General features: G+C 45.1%; 1 protein-coding gene across 1 annotated transcript; it reads right to left on the bottom strand.

Annotated features, from left to right (window-relative positions):
• Window positions 1-905: 905 nt before the first annotated feature.
• HIF1A (hypoxia inducible factor 1 subunit alpha) lies at window positions 906-16466 on the bottom strand. Its single transcript, XM_053474831.1, has 15 exons — window positions 16081-16466; window positions 7116-7306; window positions 6421-6566; window positions 6247-6331; window positions 5880-5992; window positions 5453-5655; window positions 5145-5251; window positions 4566-4713; window positions 4084-4307; window positions 3711-3979; window positions 3471-3593; window positions 2796-3184; window positions 2576-2684; window positions 1930-2062; window positions 906-1636 (listed from the first exon to the last, which is right to left on the bottom strand). Exons 1-15 carry the CDS (start codon window positions 16110-16112, stop codon window positions 1491-1493), a joined length of 2418 nt encoding a protein of 805 aa, XP_053330806.1. The 5' UTR covers window positions 16113-16466; the 3' UTR covers window positions 906-1490.

The following is a 16466-nucleotide window of genomic DNA, read 5'->3' as shown; positions in this document are numbered from 1 at the left end:
AATTCTGAAAATGTTCCCAATGGCAAAAAACATCTCTTCGCAGCATTCTAGAAAATGATATTTTTTTATTTCCATATATAAACAGTTCTTAAAACACCATTCTACATTTCTAGCGTGGCATGCAACGAGTCGGGGGGGGTCTTATTCTGATCGTACACCGTCCCCTTGTTTTTATTTATTTTGAATCATTTTTATTATAAAAGTACACAAGATAATGAGAGGGGTTATTTGAATATGTGGCCTGGTCCACGTATAATGTTTATTGATGTAATAAAAACAATACAGTTAGTGTTAGATCCAACCACAAACAGCAGGAAAAAAAAAATAAAAAAAGAAGAAGAGACGGAAAAACATTTTGCACGAATCGGTAATGTACGATCACGCTGAGCAGACGCTGGAATTACAGCTACTTCTAAAAATAAAAAATACATCATAGGAATTGAAGTTTATATGGGGGGGGGAAATAATAAAAAGTTTAACAGCGGGGAAAAAAAGTGCATGAGATCAAACACCAAGCAAAGTTGATGTGCTATGCGATTGGCGGCTTTCTAACACGCCGCTCAGCGGAACGTACGCATTTACACGCTTACACCATTAGCGCCGTCGCTTACGACTACGAGCAGGGATTTTATCAGCTGTTACGCGGTCCACGAACGTTAAACGGTCTCCCTTCCTAAGAGGGATTGTCTCGCTAAACGAGTCTGCTATCATTCCAGTCCATATCCACCTTAAAAACAAAAAATATATATTTTTATATATATATCATAATGCTAAGGTGTTAATAATAATAATAAAAAATCTCTGCTGCAGCCACTAACAGGTTAATGTCGCAATACGGCCGACAACACAATCCAGGCCTTACACGATTTGAAATACAATTAAAAAGACCCCCCCCTAAATCCCCCCTCCCTGCAAAACAAAAAATTATTAGAAACTAGTTTTAAAAATGCATAATATATTGCATGGATAACTGCTGGTATTTTTTTTTGTTTGTTTTATTAAGAAAATATATATCGTATGATTGTGACTACAACGCCGCCCCGCCGGGAAAGCATCGCGGTTTTATTGTGCATAAAAAGTACAACGTAATCATGAGCTACGAGCGTTTCTATTGGCTACATTTTTTATGGCGGGAAAAAGGGAGTTTTTGGTGAAGAAAGAAGAGTTTAAAAAGAAAAATAAAATAATAATAATAATAAAAAACCCAGAAGGTGCACGTTTTCAATCTGTGTTTGTTAACTTATTGATATTAAGTATTTGAATATATGAAGTCGCAACATTTTCTTTTTTTTTTTTTTTGATTTGTAACAAAAAAAAACAGGACAAAGAGATGCAGGAAAGGAAGGACGAGTTTGCGATGGCGCCAACTGAAGGATCGCGGGATTGCAGACTGGCTTTGAATATTGGGGTGAAAAAAAAATATATAAATATGCTGCTTTGGGTGATGGAGATTCAGCAGAGTCCAAACGGAGGAGATCAAACGCAGGGGATCAGTTGGCTTGATCCAGGGCTTTTAGTAACTCCTCGCCCTGTAGAAGGTTCCGGTTTCCTTGGATAGGGGCGTTCACTTCGCAGTCGTAGCCGGTGAGCTGCGGAAGCCGGGTGCCCCCTACGGATCGGCCGAGTAACCCCATATCTGCGGAGTCCAGAGGAGAGAAGGAAAATCAGAAACGCTACAAAGTTTTCTTTGAAATTACTAAAAAAACGTATTTAAAAAGGGACATTCTAATCAGCGCACTTTGATGCATACGATAGACGCGTGGCCCGTTTACATTTTATGCATGGGGAGGATTCTGCAGAAACTCCCTACCCCCCCCCTCAGCTAAATCTCATGCAAGAGGAGGGCAGCTGCTGCAGCAGGGCTTCAGCTTCTGAGGTTCCGAGGATATCCCAGAAGAGCTTGTTTGATACAGTGTCGGCGTCGCTTACCTGTTGACAATAAAAGGAGGGTTCTCTGCTCTGCTCCACTTGGTCTCTCCGAGCCGGAATCAGAACCTTTTACTCGCTTCCACAGGAGTGGAGAACTCTGCGCAGGATCCACGCTGCTCTGGAATAACGATCCCTAAATACAGATAAAAAATAAATAAATAAACCTTCACTTCTGCTGGAAAACGTGCCGAGAAATATCTTCCGACTGAAAAACGGGATTACGGGTGAAACAAAGATTTTTTTTTGCTTTTTACCCTAGAAACAGATTATAAAACTTTTTTTAAACTTTTTTCGTAATTAGCTTCATTCCTTTTAAACAGATCTTGTAAAAATACATAAATAAAGAGCAGTTAATATTTAAATCATGTGCTTTTCTCAGTAAGCTTTGACAGAGGTGTGTTATCTAGATTAGGATTGTCTCTAATGCCCCCTCTTCCTCGCTGTCCCAGAAGCGATTCCGGGACAGCGAGGAGAGGCCTAAACAACGGAGCGGACAGAGGCGAGGAGACCGATCCCTTATCCGACATACTTGAGGTCCAAAGCATTTTGGATAAGGGGTACCCAGATCCCAGAGCGATGCCTCTGGGCTCCATCCCTCTAATTATTTGTGCGTTGCTGAAGGAAACGGTTCGTTTCTTTAACTTACAATTCCCACCGCCTGAAACAGAGAGCCGTCGTTCTCCATTTTACGTTTTCTCTGGACGTTGTGTAAAGCGATCATTTTTGGGCTCAATTCTTCATCTAAAAGCCCATGCCTACAAACAAAAACATTACTTTTTGAGGTCGTCCAACGAGCGTCACATTTTGCAGCCATTTAGCCAGCGACTTAGGGACTCTCATCGTATAGTTTATCGGAGGGTGCGTACCTTTTGTGTAAGAGAGTCGGTAGGGTGGGGGTCCCCGGACGAGACCGCTCTGCCTTGTCTGCGTTTGACTTGTCTGCTCTCACCGGAGAGCTGGTGCGGCTCCGGTTTGCGTTATACGGGGATCCAGGGGCACTGGCGGAGTCCTTCATTAGCGGGGAAGGCGACTGGACGAGGATAGACCTCATATCATTCATCGATTCCGCGGTCAGTGGCTTGAAATCGCCGACGTGTGGCGTCTGAGAATGCTGGAACAGGTTGGTCAAGCTTCCCATGGGCTGCACGTGGATCATGTCGCTTTCCAGAGAAGGGAGCTGATCAAAGGTCCGCAGCTGGAAGTCGTCATCCATCGGGATGTAAGGCGCTAACATTTCGAGGTCATAGTCTGTCTCCTAGAAGACAAACGGAGAGATGGCACGGGCTTTAACGGTGGTCTCTCAGAAGCAAGAAGGTAGCTTTACAGGATCACCCAGAACCAAAGCAGCTTGGGCAAATATGTACTATTTACACAAATCACAACCCCTCGAGGAGAAAGCATCATCGCCGCTGCCTTGTTAAAGATACCGACGCAAATAAATGCCCCTATGTCAAAAAAAAAACCTGGATAAGTCGGCGGACATTTCTACCCAAGAGTTGTAAACGAAAGCCGTGTAAATAATGTAATAGGGACGCGCAAACCTGGGTGGAAAACGTTGTCTTGGCTTCTGTATCTATAGCAAAAAGCTTCTCAACCAAATCCATCTTGAACTCTTTGTCAATCTCGCTGTTGACGTCAAAGCAATACTCCGCGGGGGTTCCCGGCTAAAGGGAAAGAGAAGAAGATAAAAGAGACCGTTAGGTTAATGCTACGACATATCCAGACGACAACGAGTTTAGCGAATAAGTCCCTAACGGTCGGCGGCCCCGACCAGCACCTACCTCTGTGGAGCTCTGACTGCTGCTCAGGTCCGAGGGGCTGGCCGGCTTGGACAGCTGAGGAATGGCGAAGGACAGGTCCAGTCGCTCGGGAGTGGGCTCCATTTTTATGACGACCTCCCTGTTTAACGCAGGGTCCACGTTGGTGCGCAGGGGCTTTGGTTTTTCGGGCTCTGTAAGAGGAGACACCGGCATGCTCTCCAGCTGCTTGCTAGGCGAGTGCAGCATGACGTCTTTATACAAGGGAATGTCATCAAAGGGCTGCTCAGAATCTAGAAAGGAAGAAAGAAAAATAATGAGACTCGAGGACACGCCGCGGCACATCGCAAGCGACAAGGAGCGACCGCGGGATACGATCTGCACTTCAGACACGTACCGCAGGAATTAAAATCCAGGGAGATGATTTCATCCCCGGCGTCCGGCGCGAGGAACGTCAGGGATTCCGGCTCCTTCTTCAGCTGCTCGTATAAGCTGCCGGCATCGGTCTCGTCGACTAGTTCTGTGAAGATCGCAGGCATCTTGATCTCCGCAGACTCCGGTGGTGCCGGGGTCTTCTCTGTCTGGCCCAGGGACAAGATCAAGTCCTTCTCTACAATGCCACTAAAAAAAAAAAAAAAAAAAAAAAAAAAAGAAGTTATATTTCTTGCAATTATTTACCAAAACAGTGTCCTTTACTTGGTAAAACATTTTAATTTATTTTTACATGAAAAATCCCTTTAAATATCATGGATCATCCCAAAGTCGGCTCATCTGAGCAGTCAGGGGAAATCTATCAGGATTTATTACTTTTTTTTATTTATTTTTTTAAACTGCGGATATAACCTTTAACATACAAACCGATCACGGATCAGATCTTACCTGAGGACGTAGTTAACGCAGACAACGCACTGCGGCTGGGAGTTCTTTGTGTTGTAGATGACCGTCGCTTGCGTCTCGACCCAGACGTAACCTCCTTTCTTCGCCAGCATTCTGTACTGGCCGGTCGTCACTTGGCCCTTTGCGAACACTGGTGATGGAGGGGAAGAAAGGCATTCATTACTAATTATATATATGTGTGTATCTATCTATATATGTATCTATCTATCTATCTATATATATATCTATATATATATCTATATATATAGATAGATAGATACACACACATACATACACACATACATACATACATACACACACTGAGAAACGTATAAAGAACCGTATGCCCTAACAGGGGCTCCTTAGAGTTAGTTTACACCGTAAATGCATCATATTAATGTTATCCTAGCTTTATGAATGTAATTTATTGATTAAAATACACAATCGCGTTTCACACCTGAGGAAATGGATCGTACGGGCTGAAGGATAACAAGCTACGCATTGATCATATAACACACACATTTCTGGCTGTAACGTGTTTTCATCCGCACGCTGCACGCGCTCCGCGTCCTCGTCACTTACTGTCATGGTGAGCTTTGGTCAGGTGATCGGAGTCCAGGGCGTGATAATACTCGTAGACTGAACGGCCCATCAGCTCATCCGGTTCGTATCCCATCAACTCCGTTATCCTGGAACGGAAAGCAGGAATAAGTGGGGCGCGGGGAAAGCTGCAGTTAAACAACAGAAGAGGCTCTACCCGGACTGATTCATTTTTGATGAATAAATCAAGACCGAAATAAGCAGAGGACATAGAATTAACTAAAATTAAAAGAATAAAAAAAAAAAAGTTATAAAAAGGAGTATTTCTGCACCATTTCCCCCAAACCTACCTTTCATCGCAGTAAGAAAACTTCATATCAAGGCTGTGCCGACTCAGGAAGGTCTTGCTGTCCAGCGGAAACTCGATGTTGGCCGGGTGAGGGATCGGTTCGCAGATAAGCACCATGCAAGTCATTGGGGGTTTTTTGTAGCCGCAATGGGTCTGGCTGTGGCGAGCCTCGTATACGCGCATGTGCCCACTGCAATGGAGAACCTACACGAGAAACATTCAGACTGCTTAATGGTTTCGTGATTCAACCGGACCAAGCAGCCCAATGCATGCATGCGCGGGTATTTCCATGAACAACAAGATTAAAACACAATAAAACCCAGCACAATCCTCTAGTAACCGACACGATCGTTAGTAACCGCTGTTCAAAGCCTCGGACCATTTGGAACGCAGTCAATGGCAGAGCCGCTGCAGGGGTCTTACATTACCTTCCAAGTTGCAGACTTTATATTCACTGTCCTTCCTCGGCTGGTGAGCGTGCACTTCATACGAAGGAAGAAGCTCCGCTCTGTGATTTGTTCTTTGCCTTTCTTTGTAGCTCCTTTAAAGGAGGGAAACATAAGTATCAATATTAATCTTTTTACCCCTACGAAAAAAGAAAACCGTGCGTGGTGAGAGGCGAGCTACACTCATTAGGAGATGAATAACATTGGAGGTGGCGCAAATTATTTAAAAAAAAATAAAAAAAATGCACCCAAGGTCACATCTGATGGTGCCGGGGTTTGGTTTCCCCGTGTCGCACAATTCAACAGGAATCACAGAGTTAAAAGCCCCAAAAATACAGACGCCACTCACCGTTCCTGTGGGTGAGCATCTCCCGCAGCTCTTCGTGATCGCAGGGGTGAGTGAAGTCAAACACGCTGTGTCCGGTCAGCTCAAACTGTAATGAAAGAGAAGCGGAGACGTCACACACGCGCGGCCGTCACGTAACGCCGGTGGCTACGATCAGTTGGGGGCGAGTTGCCTCACCTGTGTCAGCCCCATGCACTTGTTGACGTTTTCGGACAGGTAAATCATATCCCCTTCCTCCGTGAGCACCAAGACGAACCCTTCCAACGCCTTCAGATAGAAACAATTGAGCTGTTTCTCCATGTCAGACTCGCCGTCCGGGTCTCCTAGGAGAAAGAACCATCGCAGGTTTATAGGACGGGCAATAAATCACGCCGTACAGGGATGGCTCAGGACTGAACAAGGATCTGTAAGAATGATTTCTGTACAGCAGGGGGCGCCGACGGGCAGCGCTCGAACTGCATGCTTCATCACACACGATGGGGCTTGTAGTTTCAGATGGAGAAGAACCAGGTGGGTCCCCCCAGACCTGCAGAGCGAGGCACGTCTGAGCATGCGCGGAGATGTCCGAAGCCCCCAAAACAGCCCATCCTGATAATAGCTTAATATGTCCTTTTGCACTTTTTGGCCTCTAGTAATCATCGATGCAATTTATCAACCATACAAATGTCATTTTCATTTATTTAGAACCTATTTTTTTGTTCATTATGTCATTAAGCGAAGCATTAAACAGAACCCCGGAATGGTTGGCACCGGAGCACGGACCTGTTGCTGGCTTCGTACGATTGGTACGAGGCGCGGGTTCGCTCCGGTTATAGTTTTTGTCCCCAGATCGGAAGTCTTGCCAATCGACGCCAACCCCGGGCATGACTTACCCGCTTCGAGCAGCCTCCGGACGCGCAGGTAGCTGATGGTGAGCCTCATGATGGACGCCTTGTCCAGGTGGGAGCTGACATTGTGCGGCAGAGGCAGCTGGTGAGAAAGCTCGTAAAAAACCTCGGACTCTTTACCCCTCCGACATCTCGCGGCATCTCGGGATTTCTCCTTCCGCCGCTCCGAGCTGATCCTGAAATAAAATCGGACACTATAAGCATACAGGGCTTCGTATCAAACACAGCGGGGGCCAAAGGCCATTTACCCTACACCGGGGGGGGGGGGCATTATAATGGATTCACCCGTTTCCTATAAAACGTAACGTTATAGGGTGTTTTGGTATCACGCCGCTCTGAAAAGCCTCGGGAGTGCGTTAAAGTCACGTTAACCCTTTCGTTTCAGCAGCGGCCATCTGCGTAATGCCATTAAACGACCTCTCACTGATTACGTGTCCCGGAGTGTTGGAGGCGAACCGAGCGAGCGCGACAGATTACGAGAGAAAGCAGTTCCACGTTTTAGGTAATGCCGCCTGCGCGGGGGGGGGGGGGGTCATTTGTATGGGATCCTATACTGCCGCAGCACCTATAGAAACAACTCGCTGTCCTTCAACAGGAAAAGCGCACCATTAACCGACCTTCGCCCCTTTCCCTAAATAGCTCTTCTTCTTCTTCCCTGTTAATGCCGAGCTTGGGATTTTCTTTTAAAAGACTCTGAAAGCAGAGAAACTCTTTAACTCTTTCCTCTCGGGGATTTCCCGAACGAAAACCCGAATACAGTAAACACCGTAACTTCATTACTTTCTATTACCGGCCGCGTCACTCGCTTTCTGTGCTGCGGACTAAAAGCGCTCGCCTGATGATGCAAACAGAAGTCGTCAAGGCAACAGAACCATTCTATCCAAAAATGGCACTAGAACCCAAATTAAAAATATACGGTTTTGATTCTGAATCATCTGGTTTGGTATTTTTCCGGCACGTCGTAATAAACACGCCGCGGAAACACGTAAAGCCGCGCTAAAGATAAGCCTCCGCATCCGGAAACATTTTGGGAGTGGGGCTCTATATATACGCTTTCTCCGCTTCAAACGCCCCACATTCAGCGGCACGCACGCCAGGAAAGCACAGGCATCCCAATCGCGCATAAGAAGATCGGCCCATCCGGCCCTGTCTAGCCTCTACCACTTCTGCTGGGTGGCTGCTCCACTTATCCACCACCCTCTCAGCAAAATAAAATCCCCCTCCTTCTAAGCCTCGGATCCTCTTAGGGAGCCGGTCCCATTTAATGAGTTCCTTGATTACAAATAAAGATAAAACTGGATTGTTAACCCCATTATTTGCATCGTCATTAAAAGTCTGAAACTAATTCACATAAACGTAAGAATCATTTTCCATCATTTATAGGATTATGTTTTGAACCAAAGGAAACATTTTGATATTTATATTCTTTTACGTCTCATAAACATAAATAAAAATAGATAATACTAATAATAATAATAATAATAATAACACATTTAAACATGACTTCAAACTGACGTTTATTAAAATAAAACAGGTCTAGATTGTGAACCCCAACATGTTCACCGCTTTTACAAACAGCGCCGGCTGATGTAACATCCCTGAAAGAAAGGAAAGGGCAGGCAAAAAAAATAAAATCACATTGTTCAGACATGAATAGCATTTCCTGGCATTTTCTTCACATGGAAAAAATAATGTGGCAACCTTTTTGTTTTAACTCATTACTCCCCTTAATTGTGTTCCCCATCACTCCTGTGTTCCAATGGCCCTTTATCACTCCCATCACTCCTGTGTCCCAATGGCCCTTTATCACTCCCATCACTCCTGTGTTCCAATGGCCCTTTATCACTCCCATCACTCCTGTGTTCCAATGGCCCTTTATCACTCCCATCACTCCTGTGTTCCAACGGCCCTTTATCACTCCCATCACTCCTGTGTTCCAATGGCCCTTTATCACTCCCATCACTCCTGTGTTCCAATGGCCCTTTATCACTCCCATCACTCCTGGGTTCCAATGGCCCTTTATCACTCCCATCACTCCTGTGTTCCAATGGCCCTTTATCACTCCCATCACTCCTGTGTTCCAATGGCCCTTTATCACTCCCATCACTCCTGTGTTCCAACGGCCCTTTATCACTCCCATCACTCCTGTGTTCCAATGGCCCTTTATCACTCCCATCACTCCTGTGTTCCAATGGCCCTTTATCACTCCCATCACTCCTGGGTTCCAATGGCCCTTTATCACTCCCATCACTCCTGTGTTCCAATGGCCCTTTATCACTCCCATCACTCCTGCGTTCCAATGGCCCTTTATCACTCCCATCACTCCTGTGTTCCAATGGCCCTTTATCACTCCCATCACTCCTGTGTTCCAATGGCCCTTTATCACTCCCATCACTCCTGTGTTCCAATGGCCCTTTATCACTCCCATCACTCCTGTGTTCCAATGGCACGTTGTGTTCGCTGATCCAAGTTTAAGTTTAAAAGGCTAACTGATGGTTAGAAACCCTTTTGTAATGACGTTACAGCCACAACTTTCCTTATTCTCCATGAAAGCACTAAGTGCCCCCAAGACATTAGATAAAATAATAGTTCCCTTTCCTAACTTTCTTCATTACTGGGCTGGGAAGTCTGTCCCTTTGTCCAAAGTTTAAAACGACTGTTGTTGTCGTTTAGAAATAACAGTCAGGATTGCGTGACACCGAGTAGGAAATCTGTCGCAGACCGGTTGATGTTCTCACAGCAAAGAGCCCAAGAGACATCGCTCCAGAATGTCGATGAATTAAACAGGGAATACGACGGGCTCAGAAAAGAAACAAACAAACAAACAAACAAACAAAGACAAGCGATTTAGAAACAAGTTCTCAAAACGGAGCCTGGAAACATAATTACGAGCGATTAACGTGACATGCGCATCATGCCTTCTAATACGTGTTTAGATATTTTTTTTGAACGGTACATTTTTCTTTTAGGGATAATTTCAGCTCATTTTGTACTAGAAGGAACGATGCTACTACTAGCGCACGGCTTTACAGCCTCTGTACAGCACCGTCCTAAACGGCTGGTAAATACACTTGACAATGAAGTGTTTTGGCTTAATGAAAACTCGATAACGTTATATTAAGGGTTTGGCGTATATTTCCGCGCAAAAAAAAAAAGTGTTTACGACCTGTATACCGATGACGGAAGGAACTCGGATTAAAGAGCCACGGCCCCTGAAAGTCTGGACGCTTTGAATGCGTTTCTATTACTCGTCGATAGGCAAGAAGCTGTCACAGAAGGTGGCCTCTCCCTGTAGTTTTAATCTGCTATAAATTGCGTGCGTGTATATATATATATATATATAGTAATAATCGGAGCTCAGCGTTCAGTGAGCAGCATACGCTTTCTACTGAGCATGTGCGAGAAGCGTACTAAAGTACACCGCCAGCTTTCAGCGGCAGCAGACGGGGGAGGAGTTAAATGAGATGGAAGAACTCCAATAACCAATAAAGAATGCTTGCATTTATTAGGATTCAGGCAAAACGGACTCCAATACGCTCCCTTAAGATTAAAGTAGGACTAGGCTGCTCCTTCAAGGCGTAGCGTACCTGTTGTGGTTTCTCCCCTGGGTGCCCCTCGACATGACAACATAAAAGCCACGCGGGAAACGGTAGGCAGACTGGTGGAAAATAATTAACGGATGTTTATTTCCTCCGAGGTATGGGCGTTTGGCCAAAATCCTTCCGCTACTTCAGACTACGCAGCATAACGATACTTAACTAAAATAATTTGTTGTTTTTATTAAATGCCAGCTCGGAGTTTAAAAAGAAAAAGTCAAGAACAAAAGTGTACGGGAACAAGCAAGCTATATCCGACAGAACCTGCCATGTTATATGCTTAAATTATCACATATCAGCACCATGTCGGGGTTTGAAAAGAGGAGCATTGTGGGTATTTGAATATTACGGTTTAAGGTCTCTCTGTTTAAATCAGAATTGTTTTTCCCGCCACTAGGGGGGCAGAATGTGAAACTCTCAAGGAAGAGCCGTAGAACCCTGCGATACCCTCATACCCAGAAAAAACCATTCTGGACTCCTAGAAAAAAGGGGCATCGGGGGAGGAGAGAGGGGCATCAGGGGAGGAGAGAGGGGCATCAGGGACCTACCCTCCTTAAAAAGGGACACATGGGAGGTAGGAGTTATATGTTGACAGCAAAACATGTTAAGGCTTGGAAGAGAATTTTTACAGCCTGCCATCAAATTCTACATTTCTGTGAACTCTACTCTTTGAATAGTATGAACAAAAAACAAATAGAAATTCTAAAAATAAAGTTTTTATGTTTTTAATGTAGATGCGTCAAGCGCCGAAAGGTCGTTTATAACACATTTATTCCAACAAAAATAAAAAAGTACAGTAAATGTTTGCCGTGCTGAAGCCGTCTTCCTGTAATGCGTCCAGCGAGAGGTTATACAAAGTATCCAATCAGAGCAGAGCTTACATAAATGTTTCACGTGTCGGAGGAACTGCACGCAAACGGCAAATTATATTTATTTGTTTTTTTTCTGTAAGCGTTCTAAGTTTTTTTTCTCTCCCTTTGGTATCTTCTATACCCCGCTGGCCGCTCTCCAACACGCATCGGAGTTCACGGCACCCGGCGTCGCTCGCTCATTAAAGCTGAGAAAGCTGGATGTGCAAATCTAGGTTAAAAGTAAAAAAACATGAAGTATACGAAGGTGTGATCGCTGTAGGGAAGGAGATAAGGCTGACAGCGCTGTCATAACATCACTGCAAGGGACACTCGAAGCAATATGAGGAATGCATGATGGGAGAAGAAAAAAAAAAAAAGAAAATAAGGACTGGTGTGGACTGGTTTCCAAGATTTCCCAGAAATATTTATGTCCCCGGACAAGCGCACTGTGACCTCCGCGACACAAACAAGTAAACGAAAAGGCATTCTGTCTAAAAGCAGGAGCAGCTGCACAAAACGCACTCACACACGCTAACCGGCGCATGTTTAGGTAGAGCTTTCTTCCACGTAAAAGCCACCTTACTCGGTGGGGAGCGTCGGTCAGATGGAGAGCAGACTCCGGTGGCAACTACATGACAGCCACGTGATAGTCTTTCAATGACTACTCAATCCTAAACTCAAGCAAATAGCACTCGGTATTGAAGCGGCTCATTGAGCGTGCCGAGCTATTAGCTCAAACTCTACGATACCGAGCTCGGTAGCACACAGCGGCGCCGCTGAACGCGGGGCGGAAATCCCAGCTACCCGGCGCCAGATGTTTTGTGAGCGGCTGGGAAACGCTGGCCTGTATTGCAACATTTATTAGAACGTTTCTAGATTCGGCCCCTGCGGATCTCAGATTGTGGACCAAGAGTGAAACTTTTTCAAATATTAAATCGAACCCTGAAGAGAAGCCATAAAACCAACCACGAAAAAAATTCTCATAACCATAATAAAATACCACCCGCGGCCCCGCAACCGAATCGTATATTCCGGGGGGCAGCGAGAGCCCCTAGAGCACCAGCCCCACTATTGTGGGAAAGCTCATTGATGACACGATGTCCGCTACCGAAAATCTGTATTTGATTCCAAAATGAAGCTTGTATTCTAGATACATTCTAGATTCTACATATAACTGGTTAGAGAACTGAGTATTATATACGGAATAATGAGGGTTAATTATTCATTCATTCACCTGGAGCTGCGGCAGAAGACACAGTGACACCTGTCACCTCATTCTCACAGACCACCGCTAATTGCCTAATGACCAGAAGTGCCGCCCCCTTCCCAAAAGCGACCCCCGTTCCCTTCCCAAAAGCGACCCCCGTACCCTTCCCAAAAGCGACCCCCGTTCGCCACATACTTGGCTTCTAAGACCAAGGCGTTTGTAGGATCACGGTAACATTTTGCCACAATACTGGAAGACGGTTGCCATGGAATTCTTTAAACAAGCAAACCGTTCACCAGATTCAACTGTGTTTCACCTTAATAAATTCTCTTTCTGGAACATTTTTTTTAATTATTTTACATACAATATGAAGTCACTTTTTTGTTATTTTACAAACAAGTTATTTTCTTGACATAGAAAGAGCGTCCCGATCCCCCCCCCCTGCAGAGAGCCAAGCAGCTGCTTCGTCTTGTCTGCTTTCAAACACTGTAACTTTTGTCTTTCCCTAAACTTGGGAAAATATAGGGCGTCGAGAAAAAACACAAAAAACACAAAAAAAGTTGACTTTAGCCATAGTCAGCACATTATCCCAAATTAGCGAGGGGTTAGAGAGTAAATTGGTCAACAATTACAATAATTATACTTAAATAAAAACCATAGAAGAAAATGTCACAGCCAGCAGCACATGCAAAGGAATGTTTTTTTGTTTTTTTTAATATACACACACACACACACACTACTGTTCAAAAGTTTGGGGTCATTGAGCTGTTTCCATGGAAACCAAGGGCATTTCTGACTAACATAATTGCAAAATGGGTTTCTAACCATTGGAACACAGGAGTGATGGGAGTGATAAAGGGCCATTTGAACACAGGAGTGATGGGAGTGATAAAGGGCCATTGGAGCACAGGAGTGATGGGAGTGATAAAGGGCCATTGGAACCCAGGAGTGATGGGAGTGATAAAGGGCCATTGGAACACAGGAGTGATGGGAGTGATAAAGGGCCATTGGAACACAGGAGTGATGGGAGTGATAAAGGGCCATTGGAACACAGGAGTGATGGGAGTGATAAAGGGCCATTGGGACACAGGAGTAATGGGAGTGATAAAGGGCCATTGGAACACAGGAGTGATGGGAGTGATAAAGGGCCATTGGAACACAGGAGTGATGGGAATGATAAAGGGCCTCTGTAGGCCCATGAAGAGATTCCATACATTAACCATGAAATTCCGTAGCGCTGTACAATAGGTAGACAGGACAAAATAAGTAGTATAAAACAATATCAATTACAGAAACAACAGGGGAGCCTCAAACATGTAAAGCTACATAAGCTTTGGGGACTCAGAGGTCTCTTGTTCAGATGTATAAGTATGTAGGAGCACTTTATGTGCATAGGTGCTCGTAAGGACCCCCTGGAACACGTGGGCTGCTGAGCAGGACATCCGCGAAATGCAAATAGCTTGGGAGTGGGGCAAATATACAAAAGGGATCAAACGGAACCCCTCTGGGCACTTACACACAAAATAAATGTACCGGTCACAAGCAGCCATTCAAGTGCATATGAAGACGCAAACATTACAAAGTATCACTTTCACAGAAACTAATTCATCAGACGCAACTTTTTGCTGCAGAAACAAGAGATGGATAAAAAAAAAGCAAAATGTGAATCATAACGAAAAAGGGAAAGCAATAAACTATAGGAAAGTGAGTGTGTGTGTGTGTGTGTGTGTGTGTGACAATGTATCATCGGACAACAACTGGCCATAAACTAGGGTACAGGGATCCCAATCCGCCAACAACAAAGTCTGACTATGGTGAGCCCCAAAAATTCAGCAGCTTTAAAAAAAAAAATAAAAAAATCCAATGCCTGTGTTCATGCAGTCACACCAATTCTAAAGTAAGCCCGGTTAGCATATTGGTGGTGGGTGCGCTGCTACACTACGTGGGCATAAATATGCATATAATATACATCAAATGTTTAGAACTTTTCAAAAGTACCCAGTTTAACAACAAAATAACTTCCGATCCTCCAAAGAACTCTGGTGACCTTTTCATATTACGCATTCTATTCTAAACAAAGGCTGGGTTGACGTACAGTTAAGGGCACCTAGACGTTTAAGGTGCGATTCCTGACACGCCATAGACTTTGCACAATACGCGCTCGCAGACGCACAGCTGTATCACAACACTGACCCAGAAGGACAAAAACACACTCATCGTTGACCTTGATCCGGAGAACGGCAGAAAACTCCCCGCTGACTGTTGCTTATAGATTGCATAATAAAAATGATCAGAACTACTATTTCTCAAAATCCAGGAAACAACGGAAACTGCAGATTACCACATATTACACAATACGGGGGGAAAAACAATACCAGCTCTACCTGGGCACCAGTGCCATGCCAAGAAAAAAACAATCATAAAAATATATATTATATATAAACACACATATATACATTACAGTATATATATAAATATATATATATATATATATATACACACACACTATCATTTATATGAAGTGCAAATATTTATTTACAATTGAATGCTGGTTTCCGCACCACTAGACTGCAAGCTCTTGGGGCAAGCATCTGGATCAAGCATATATTTGACAGGTTCATGTGAGTTTAGTACCATTATAATAGCCCATCATGTTCTGGAGTCTTTGCCCACAAAAACTGCCACTTTGCCCCTGGCATTTAACACCCCCCCCCCCTCCTTAAGTACAGGAGAGCCGAATCAGACATCTCCCCACCGTCCCAACCCCCACACAATGGCGACGTGGTAAGGCCAGGAAGGTTAAAGAGGCAAAACATAATAAGCTGGGGTAACACTGGGGCAATTTAAAGCCTCCCCAGATGCTGACATATATGTTCATATACCAAGGGGGGGTATACCAAAGGACTGGGCAAGGGGCTGATTTTTGGGGTGTGCTGATTTTTGGGGTTCACCCCTTTCAGTAACTCGGGTAAAAGTTAATTGTGAAGCATCCAAGATGCAATAATAACCCCTAATGTGGGGCATTGAGGGCAGGGGTGAGGCCTTCACCCCAAAGCCAGTTCTATTGGCGCTCCGGTAGGGGGTACAGGAGGGCAGCTACTACATGCCCTACTCTGACTAGTCTGGGCAAAGGGGCGCTGATCTTGTCCTACATGGATAATAACTGCCCCGCTGTCAGCTCCCCTTTTGGGGGTGCAGGGTCATGTGGGGGCAAAGTCTATGGCACGATAATCACGGCTCCGATACCCTCGCAGGGTAACACGCTGGCATTAAAGGCACTCGGGGCATGCACTTACCTCTTCTTGTCGTTAACTTGTAATCCCTCCATACCCGCCGGGGGAGGGACTGCTCCGGGGCCCTGTCAAGCGAGTTCGGGAAGAAGCGGACACTGAGGCCTAGCCGGGTATAATCCACACGGTGTGAGGCGAGCGGCCTGGTGCCGGTAATACGGATTGTTGTAATTCTCTCAGATACCGGTGACAGGGGGTGTGGCGAAGCTATCCGGTCCCGGGCGCACGAGCCGAGCTGTGGTGGTTTTTTTTTTTTTAATTATTCCTCTATCTCTGCAAACAAAACGTCGGGAGCGAGCGTGCGTCACCGGGTGCGCGAGTCGGAGCTGACGACAACACTAGCGGCCAATCACAAGGCGCGCTGGCCGAGCCCACACTGGAATAACCCCGCC

The sequence above is a fragment of the Spea bombifrons genome, chromosome 9, assembly GCF_027358695.1.
Source record: "Spea bombifrons isolate aSpeBom1 chromosome 9, aSpeBom1.2.pri, whole genome shotgun sequence".
NCBI lineage: Eukaryota > Metazoa > Chordata > Amphibia > Anura > Pelobatidae > Spea > Spea bombifrons.
The sequence above is the reverse complement of the archived record's forward strand: the minus strand, read 5'-3'. Positions and strand labels throughout refer to the sequence as shown.

Bases quoted from the DNA above. Each gene is read 5' to 3' on its own strand.
- HIF1A (XM_053474831.1), bottom strand. From the start codon at position 16,112: ATGGAGGGATTACAAGTTAACGACAAGAAGAG. The intron at 6,567-7,115 runs GTAAGTCATGCC...TCTTTCTCCTAG, and splicing joins CCGGAGGCTGCTCGAAGCGG to GAGACCCGGACGGCGAGTCT. The intron at 4,308-4,565 runs GTAAGATCTGAT...TTTTTTTTTTAG, and splicing joins TGCGTTAACTACGTCCTCAG to TGGCATTGTAGAGAAGGACT.